The 10,765-nt window shown below is 40.5% G+C and overlaps 1 protein-coding gene across 1 annotated transcript; it reads right to left on the bottom strand.

Moving 5' to 3' along the window:
- Window positions 1-7,858: 7,858 nt before the first annotated feature.
- On the bottom strand, window positions 7,859-9,666 carry LOC136132957 (zinc finger protein 280B-like). The gene has a single exon (XM_065890023.1). The coding sequence runs from the start codon at window positions 9,600-9,602 to the stop codon at window positions 7,968-7,970; it is 1,635 nt and encodes a 544-aa protein (XP_065746095.1). The 5' UTR covers window positions 9,603-9,666; the 3' UTR covers window positions 7,859-7,967.
- Window positions 9,667-10,765: the final 1,099 nt, after the last annotated feature.

Here is a 10,765-nt window from a genome sequence, read left to right as displayed (position 1 = left end):
CATTCCTGCCCATATATGGTCAACTTCCATATTATATCAAGTTTGGTCTGTGTCACCGACAGTAAACAACAGAAGTGGTGGTATTTCACTTCTAAGGCGAGATTACAGCTTCTCCCGTGCTCTCTCTTGGATTAGCCACTCTGCCACAGCCAGCTGACATGTCACGAGGAGCAGGCGACAAGGAACTGAGGCCTCCTGCCAACAGCCATGTAAATTTAGAAGTTGATTGTCTTATTCTGTTCAAGCTATTATAACAGAACACCACAGACTTGGTAGCTTGTAAACAACAGAAATTTATTGCTCTGGAGGTTGGAAGTCCAAGATCAGGGTGCCAGCATGGTCATGTGAGGGCCTTCTCCCAGGTCACAGACTTCTTGTTGTATCCTTAAATGGTGGAAGGAGCTAGGGAACTCTGTAGGAACTCTTTTATAAGAGCATTAATTCCTCTCATGAGGGCTGCCCCCTCACAACCTAATCACCTTTCAAAGCCCCCACCTACTCAATACTATCACTTCTGGGAGATAGGATTTCAACATGAATCTGGGGGGACAAAACACTTAGACCACAGCACTGATCCTCAGCCCCAGTCAAGCCTTCAGATGACTGGAGCTCCATTTTAACATCTTAACTGTGACCTTATGAAAGAAGCTGAGCCAGAACCACTCAACTAAGCTAATTCCAAATTCCTGACTCTTGGAAACCATAAGATAATAAATGTTTGTTGTTTTAAACTGGTAAGTTTGGGGTAAAATTTTATACAGCAATAGGTTACTTACACTTGGAAGGGGAGCACTGCTGTAACAAATACCTAAAATATGAGAGTGGCTTTCAAACTGGGCAGCGGACAAAAGCTGGAAGGACTTTGAGGAGAGTGTTAGTGCAAGCCTTAGTAAAAAAACAAAAACCGAACAAAAAACCCTGGACTTTGAGAAGGCATGGGTTAAAAGGAAGTGAGGGACATGTTATTAGAAAACTGAGAAAGGGGGTATATAGCAGCAGAAAGTTTAGTAACACTACACATACAGTTCTATGCCAAGTAGAAAATGTACCTACTGAGCTGAAAGGAGAAATTGTACCCAATTAAGTGAGTCATCTAGCTAAGGAGATTTCCAGCCAAACGGCTGAAAGTGCTGCCTGGTTTCTTGCTGACTATAGTATAATATGAAGGGAAATAAAAAAGCTAAGGGAAAGACTATTAAACAGAAAAGGAGACAGAACTTGCTGATTTTGAAATGTTCCAGTCTTTTAAGATGGCAAAAGATGCTAAAATTAATGGCTACCAAGCAAAGATCATATCCAGGGCCCTGAAGAAAGGTGGTCTAAATATAATATTGTACATCAACTATACTTCAAATTTTTTAAATTTAAAAAAAAAAGGTGGCCTAAAGATGAGTGTGACTGTAAATTTTTTTTTAATTTATTTTATTTATTTTGGCTCCTACTTGGCAGATGGAGAAACTGATGCTCAGAGAAGGGACTGACCTGCCCTGAGCTAGAGGCAGACTTGGAACCTGGGTATCCAGGCTCCCACTGGCTTCACTTCCCACTGCTCACATTTGGGTTGTTTTAGGTCTTCGTTGCTGCACGCGGGCTTTCTCTAGTTGTGGAGAGTGGGGGCTACTCTTCGTTGTGGTGCACAGGCTTCTCATTGCAGTGGCTTCTCTTGTTGCAGAGCACGGGCTCTAGGTGCACGGGCTTCAGTAGTTGCGGCACATGGGCTTCAGTAGTTGTGGCGCATGGGCTCTAGAGCGCAGGCTCAGTAGTTGTGGCGCATGGGCTTAGTTGCTCAGCAGCATGTGAGATCTTCCAGGACCAGGGATTGAACCCATGTCCCCTGCATTGGCAGGAGGTTTCTTAACCACTGCACCACCAGGGAAGCCCCAAAATAGCTTTTAACCAGAGGAAAGGGAGCCTGGCCTTCTTGGAGGAATGGAAGGAGAAGCAGATGGCTGGAACAGAGGTTCAAGGGAGAAGGTGGATTCTAAAATCCTTTGTTAAGCCTCAGAAAGATTGAAGGTGATGCTTCACAGCATCATTTAGTCAGGCCAAGGCCCTCCAAAGAGTTAGGGGTGTGACTCAGCAGTCATCTCAATCACACAATACGACTTCTACAAAGCTTAAGGGTGTTATCCTTCAGCTATCTCAGCAGAAAACTAAGATAGAGTAGGCCTTATCTTGAAGAGATGTGTGGTTGTGGCTTTGGAGTGGAGTTCTTTGGCATGAACACCAATAAGATTAACAGGAGAAACACCAAGTTTTTAAGAGAATATATTTAAGAAATGCCTCTAGCTTGTACTGAAAGGACCAGAAATAGTACAAAATAGAGAGCTTTGGATTTCTGCCTTCTACAAGCAGGAACCAGGCTAGGCAAAGACTATTTCACTGTAACCATGTATTACCTACCTTTCATAAAATGGAAGCATGTCAGAGGGCAGAATCAAGAATCCAGAGATTGAAGCCCAGAAAGTTTCCAGGTCTTGAATCCTAGTCAATGAACTGCCAACACGTACCTGGTGGGATTTCAGAATTGCTACTGACTATTGACTCCCATCTCCCCTCCCCTTTTGGAACAGGAGCATCTATGAAGGTTATCTATGCCATCCCACCACTGTATGTTGGCTGTGGAAGTGGACAGATTAACTCATCTCTTTTGTTCACAGGTCTTCAGATCTAAAGGAACTATACTTGAGATGCTGCACAACTGGACCCTGATCCATATCTGGACCTGATTTAGATAAGATTTTGGACTTCAAGTTGGAGTCTTTAGGGGGAAAATGGATTTTGCACATAGGAGGTATGTAAACAATTTGTGGCCAAGTGTGTACCCTGGTGGTTTTAAATTATGTCCACAAATTCTTTCCTTCAAGGGTGGGCTGGATTTAGTGGCTCACTTCTAATGAATAGAATATTGTAGAAATGACAGTGAAATGTCTGAGACTAGGTCATAAAAGGCATTGCAGCCTCCTTGCTCACTCTCTCTAGAAGCCAGCTTACTCATATCTTGAGAACACCCAGGTAGCCCAGTAGAGAGGCCCACATGAAATTATGGAGGCTTTCTCCCAACAGCCAGCAAGGAAACTGGTTTCAACAGCTATGTAAGTAAGCCATCTTGGAGGGAAATCCACCAGCCCCTGTCAAGCCTTCAGATGACTGCAACCTCATGAAACCCTGAGCCAGAACCACCCAGCTGAATTGCTCCTGGATTCACAACTCTCAGAACCAGTGTGAGATAATATTTTTTAAGCTGTTAGTTTTGTAGTAATCTCTTATGCACCAATAGTTAATTAATACACTGCCAACTTTGGGCTATGTCTTTATCCAGGGGCTCTGCCCATTTAGTCCAATTTTAGCAAGAATCCTGCTGAGTTAGTCCAGGAAAAATCCCCCACCCTTGATCTGACCACCCGTGATATCAGATCAAATTCCTCTCCCCTCACCTAAATATCTCATCACCCTGGCCTGGCCTCAGCAATGATCCCATCAGTGGGTTTAGCTAGAATCCACCCTTACCCCTGATGCTTCCTCTCAGCAAGTTTCCATGCACTGACACCCACTCTGATCCTTGGCTATAAATCCCAACTTTGTCCTTGCTGGATTCAGAGTTAAGCTCAATCTCTCTCCCCTATTACAAAACCCCATTGTAGTAGTCTTCCCTTGAATAAAGGTTTTCTTACCACTTTTAACATTTCCAAGTTTTGTTACTAGGAATTACTCTCAAATGAATATTTTCATGCCTTTACCTTTTATACTATATTCATTTAGGGGGAACAGATTTCTAGAATTAAAACATTTCACGTTTTTACCAAACAGAAAATATCTTTTTAAAAAATAACCCATGTAGTAATCTGAAAAGGATGTGTATATAGACATGTCAGTGTACATACACACAAACTCTCAGAGCTCCAAGGAAAACTTAATTCTCAGTAAACTATAAATTAAGACTAAAACATTCAGCCTGCAAATTCTGAAATCTTTGGAATTAACTTACAAAAAAACATACAGAGAATGAAAATTTTAATAAAAAAATATATGCATCAAAATATTTGGGATTCAGACAAAACTGTTATTTAAATAAAGGTAGGTAAAGTCCTAATCCTTTATTAAATAAAAAAATACTCAATATCTTGTAATAACCTATAATGGAAAACTAAAAAAGGATATATACACATAACTGAATCACTTTGATGTACACCTGGAACTAACACAACATTGTAAATCAATTTTCATAAAAATTTTCAAAAAGAAAAAAAGAAAGCTTTTAAAATGCAAGGTTATAAAAAAGAACAATCATAAAGAAAGTAGAAGGTATATAATGAATTGAGACAAAAATAGATTACAGATAAAACTTGTTGGGATAATAAAGCAAGGGTTGCTTCTTGGAAAAAGTAAATCAGAAACATTGATAAAACTGTGGCAAATCTAGTAAGGGGAAGAGGAAATTAATTCCAATACTAGAAATGAGAAATGGAATGAGATTCTGAGAGGATAATATTCAACCCCAAATGGAATTATTTTTGTTTCACGAAAGGAAGTTTCTAATAGAAAAGTCGTGAATCCAGCCAAGCAAAACCTTGGGTTAGTGAAAGAAAGAAAGGGAAGGAAAGAAAGGAAGGGAAGGGAAGGGAAGGGAAAGAAGGGAAGGGAAGGGAAGGGAAGGGGAGGGGAGGGGAGGGAAGGAAGGAAGGAAAATGACTGTCTCAATGGATGTTGTAAACTATCCAATAAAACAATTCTCTTTAAATTTTAAAGATAGAAATAGAAATTCATTAAGCCATATACTCATTACCTCTGATGGTAAAGCATTTCTAATTAAACCAAGAAGAAGAAAGCCCATTTACACATCATTGTTTAGAAGTCCTGGCCAATGCAATAAGATTACAAATAAAACTAAAAATATGCCATATTACTGGTGAAAAGACAACATAGTGAAAACACTTTTTCAAAAAAACATTTTATTTCTATAATTGCTAATTTTACTTACAATTTTTGGCAACATTAATAAAATAATAAATTTTATCTGAAAGAACAAGCAAAATAGACAAGGAAATTCACAAAGGACAATAACAAAATAGTAATCTTGACAGATATTCAATATATTTGTAAACAAAACAAAGTGACATTCCTTAAAAAAATATAGAGGTATCAATAGAAAAACAGAGAAAGCTCTTGAAAGAACTCAACTCACTATTAATTGTCTTCTATTTGCAGGCACAGAAACTGACTCAAGCAAACTCAATTCTAAGAGAGAAACAAAGCCCTTGATAATTATCTCTTCCCAGCTTTTTGGGAAAACCTAGGAAATTTAGACTGATAGGGAAGAAGAGTGTGGAGACTTAAAGTGCGTTTAAGAGGAGGAAAAAAAGGGGGGTGGGTTGGAGACTTCACTGTGTGATTGTAACAACACTGGTGAAGCTCAATATACCAAAGGAAGTGTCAAACAATTAAGCGAGGTAGCAAGCCATGCAGGCCTAGGGGAAGAGCATTCCAAGAAGGAGAACAGCAGTTACAAGTCTTTGGATCGAGAAGAAATGGAATTTGCTTGAGGAAAAGCAAGGCCAGTGTGTCAAAAATAGTGCACCAGTGGGGAAAATGGCAGAGTAGCACGACAGAGAATGGAAGAGAGGAGGTAGTCAGGGGCCATATCACCGGAACCTTAGTTGGCAATAAATAACAACTTGTACTCCTTAGGAGCATACTTTAGAGCAAACAACAGTAACAGGGTTGATAACACTGAGCAACCACAAACACAAAGAACTAAAACATTTAATATTTTTACCACAGAAACAGAATAAGGGAGATAAGTATGCAAAAGTCTGCACATCTATTTATATATAGAAGTTTCCACCTGAGACCAGAACACACACACACACACACACACACACACACACACACACACACACACTCTTTCTACACCTAAAGAAAGGGGTTCAAGCTGAAATTTTACCAAAGTGCTTTGGCCCAAGCAAACTAACTGGAAAGGCCTAGTAAAATATTCAAAGTGCAAATCAATCAATCAAGCATTGAACAAATAAATACAACAGAATCTACACTCAGGAAATTAAAATATGGATGATATACTCACAACAACTTTGTTATCTGTAGTCCTTCCTCCTCAATTCTAAGAGGGATGCTAACCCCTCGATGATTATACCTTTCCAGCATTTTGTGAAGGCTTAGAAAATTTAAGTAGATTGAGGAGGGGGCAAAAGGAGTGGGGAGAGATAAAGTACCTTTAAAGAGGAGAAAGCAACAGAAAAAGGGAGAGATTTCTCCTGGAACAGGTCTACAGCCAGGATCCCAGATTCCTTGAGTGGTGCACAGAGGCTGCTAGGTACCTGGGCTGGAGGTGGAGCGAGAAGGGGTGGCACTAAAACATGCCTAGAGAGACTCAACTCCAGGAGCCCACAGAGGTAACCAAGGCTACTGATGTTCAGGAACCAATACTTAGAGGGTACCCCAGTTCTGTGAAAGAGCCCTTGGAGATGGCAAGGAAAAAGGTTCCGGCAAGTATAATCACAGATTAGACAGCTGATAGATCAAATGAAGGATAATAACCCTATGACCTGATAATTACTGAAATAAATGAGACATTTCTGGCACATTGGAGTGTGTCAAGTAAGACCCAAACTCAGTATTAGTTTGAAAAAATGGGAAATTATACACACAAAGAATTAACTGTTAACTGTAATACATTCATGTCCAAGGCAAGATACAAAATTGCAAACTTCACATGTTCAATTAGGGTAAGACATATGTAATTGGAAATGTTAGGAAAAGTCCTATAATGGGTTTAATCACTCTTAACTATTTTTATCCACTATTCCTACTTTTCTTGGACAACCCCATTCCAGCTTAAGGGTAAGAGAACTAAACTTAGCTCAATTCATAAACTGGACAGATTCCATGTGTTTGGCCCTTTTCAGTTAAAACTATGGGTCCAGTACAGATCAAACTATGGATGTCAGGGATTTTTTTCCTTGGGAACCTTAACTTGCTTTACTGCTGTGACTGAGAGAGGTATGGCTAGTTCATTCTGACTAAAGGCCAGCCAGATGGGAGAGGTGAGAGAACAAATTCCCCTTTTGATCAGTCAAAAGGAGGTCCCCCGGCACCAGGTCCCATTCTATTAATTATCTCTACTTCCCCATCTGAAGCCAATGATACACAGTACCTACTTGATGCCTGCAGGGGCCCCTCACTAAACATAGGCATTTTATTTTAATGGTTTGGCTTCCTTGGATGTCCTTGGGCTAGGTAAAGACAGTCCAAGACAGTGTTCCTTCTGCCTTGGCTCCAAGCCTGGAGTGAATGTGTGCCCCTTCCTCAACTGGGACAAGGAGCCACTGCTCTCCACTGACTGAATTCCGTTTCTGGTCCCCATTCACACCACAGGGTCTCCGTCAACTTCTCCACACCAAGGCTTTCAGAGCCAGGTTATTTTAGATCAGCACAACAGAGGCACTTCTGAGAGTTCAGCAGCAAACGGGACCACGCCATAACAAAGCCATTTCAGTCTGGCTATAGTTAATATTGAAATATTCAAGGCATGGAAAAAGTTGAAAATAAAATTAAGTTGTTAAAAAATTCTACAGATTATACGTATAGCAGAGCTTTCAAACTTACAAATAACACGAAATACCAAAATAATAGAGGTTTTCACTTTTCTCTTTCTCTCTCTTCCCCCCATTCACTCACTCACACACACACACACACACACACACACACACACACACCTTTTATGTGTTAAGCCAGATAGTTATATGAAAATCAGGTAATATATTTTTTAATAATATCTCAAAATTCAGATCAAACAATATTGTACTTCATGAGTTTTTAGAAAAACCTCATAAATGATCCATTGGTTTCACTATATTTGATGTTATTGAATAATGTTATGATTTGGATTTTTTGTTTTTAGTGGGGTTTTTAACTTTGAAGTATTTGCTTCAGATTTACTGAAAGTAGAATTAATGGGGTTTTTTTGAAATTCTACTTTTAGACCTGGGGGGTGAAGGTTCAGAATCAGATGTGTTCACAGTAATGGATGCTAATTCCACTGATCCTGGTTTAAGAGGTCCCAGTGACACTTGGATAACAACTTTCGTTTCAGGAGGCAATCCTTCTAGTTGCTTAGGCTTCTTAAACATTTGATGACACTGGGTCTTGTGCTCCATTTTCTCCTTGAAAGTTAAAAACTGTAGCCGGCATTTGGAACACTGGTGAACATTCTTTTCCCAGTGTCCTCTATAATGACACATGTATGGTGTTGCAGTTTTGAAAATTTTGAGACAAAATGGGCAAAGCAAATTCTTAGTGTTTTCGTGGTATGTTCTGAAATGTGTTTCTACATCAGCAAAGGCTGACGATCTGTAATTGCAGACCTGGCACACGTAGGGCATTTCACCAGGCTTATGATTGTCCTTCATGTGCTGTAAGAGAACCTGATCTGTTTCAAAAGACAACTCACAGATTTTACAGACTGCAGAGGGCTCCTGGAAAGTATGGACACTTTCAATGTGACATTGCAGCTGGAAGGGAGTGGGAAACTGGCGGTAGCAGTGCTGGCAGGTAGTATGGTTTTTCCAGCTGTCACTCCTCTGCTTTTCAAGTTCCAAATGGTGCTTCATGTGATTCATAAACTTGACATTTTTTAGAACTTTCAAGCAGCTGAGGCATTTAAAGGCTGTGTGGGTCTTCTGTTCTGGCTGCCCATCTCCTGTATGCTGTCCATAGTAAAAGTCATGAAGTAACACGATCAGATTTCCTTTCGTGGGATCAACAGTCTTGTTTTGACTTGTTAGACTCGAAAAGTCTGTTTTTGCCAGTCCATTTTCCCCAAAAGGACTTACAGGCTTGCAATGAACACTGTCCTTTGGAAAAGCTGTTGGACAAGGTTCTCCATTCTGAACCTGGCTTAATGAGGTATGAACACTGTCTGAGGGTGTGCTTTGCTGAGCTGTCATTGTATGAAAGATACCTGAAGGGGCCAGAGCTAAAGAGTGTCCCCCTATGATTCCATTACTGAGTTTAGGCCTTTGGGGATTTGTGCTATTTGTTTCAGAAGTGGAAAGTCGTTTTGTTACACGAGGACTTTTATTCATACCTCCTCTAGAAAGTGCTGCTCCTACTGGATGCTGCAATGAACTTGTGAAGGTAATCAAAGGAGGAGAACATAACTCTGAAGAGCTAATAGGCACGACTTGTAGTAAATTATTTTTATAATCAGGTTTAGACAAAGGCTCAATAATAATAGGACTATCTGTTGATCTTGACTCAGAGTCAGAAACTGGTAAGACAGTCATTGCTTCTGATGTAGGCATCACATGACTTACAGGCCGCAATTTGTGAGCATTATCTTTTCTGACGTGACCAGACTGTCTTCTCCTTGAACACGAACCTGGGGTAACTCTGTTCAATATGTTTGAAACGACTGGTTTTGAATTTGAGGTCATCCCAACAAAGATCAGCTCAGCATCTTCATTTACATGTTCCACCCCAACGAAGATCAGTTCAGCATCTTCATCGTCTACTTGTTTGGTTTCTTCTGTGCTTTTCTGTGGTTCTGACTCTTGTTCTTCACATAACATACATGGTGGTTCCATTTTCTAAATTTTTTTATTCTTGAAGGGTGTGGCCACAGGTCCCAGTGCTTCCTTTATATAAACTGCCACCTAAGTATAAACATACTACACATCAGTTAAGTACAGAAAAATACGTTATTTATTTCTCTCCAAAACTCTAGGGTATTTATAAACATCCTTATTTTACAGATAAGGACACCGAGAGTTAAAGAGGATAAATGACAGCTTAAAAACCTATGATTACAAGTCTGTACGACTCTAGAATCATAGCTTTGCCCTATGCTGATTCTGATTCTCTCCTATTAAAAAAAGAAAACCCAAAACTCCAACAACTAATCACTAGGTGAAATCACATGTAAAGTATGAGTATTTTTACAAAAGCACCATTGTGCAGTGTTTAGAAACATGGGGTCCGGAGTCAAAGAAGATTAAGCTGGAATTCTAACCAGCTACATCTTTTTTTTTTTTTTTTTGTGGTATGCGGGCCTCTCACTGTTGTGGCCTCTCCCGTTGCGGAGCACAGGCTCCGGACGCGCAGGCTCAGCGGCCATGGCTCACGGGCCCAGCAGCTCCGTGGCACGTGGGATCTTCCCGGACTGGGGCACGAACCCGTGTCCCCTGCATCGGCAGGCGGACACTCAACCACTGTGCCACCAGGGAAGCCCAGCTACATCTTTTTTGGAAAATTTATAACTTTTAAATGTGTTTCTGTATCTTAAAGGCAAAAATCCTTATTTCTTAGACTTAAAGTAACAGCTCTTTTTAAAAAGCATCGGGACTTTCCTGGTGGCGCAGTGGTTAAGAATCCTCCTGCCAACGCAGGGGACACGGGTTCAAGCCCTGGTCCGGGAAGATCCCACATGCCGCGGAGCAACTAAGCCCGTGCGCCACAACTACTGAGCCTGTGCTCTAGAGCCTGCGAGCCACAACTACTGAGCCCACGTGTCACAACTACTGAAGCCCGTGTGCCTAGAGCCCATGCTCTGCAACAAGAGAAGTTACCGCATTGAGAAGCCCGCACACCACAACAAAGAGCAGCCCCCCTTGATGCAACTAGAGAAAGCTGCGCAACAACAAAGACCCAACGTAGCCAAAAAATAAATAAATTTTAAAAAAAGTAAAAGCATCAAATATTCAATGGCATCTTGTTTTGTACCAGAATTGGAAGAAAATTTATATTGAAT

This window comes from Phocoena phocoena, chromosome 13, assembly GCF_963924675.1.
Source record: "Phocoena phocoena chromosome 13, mPhoPho1.1, whole genome shotgun sequence".
Lineage (NCBI taxonomy): Eukaryota > Metazoa > Chordata > Mammalia > Artiodactyla > Phocoenidae > Phocoena > Phocoena phocoena.
Note: the sequence above shows the minus strand (reverse complement) of the source record. Positions and strands in the feature narration are given on the sequence as shown.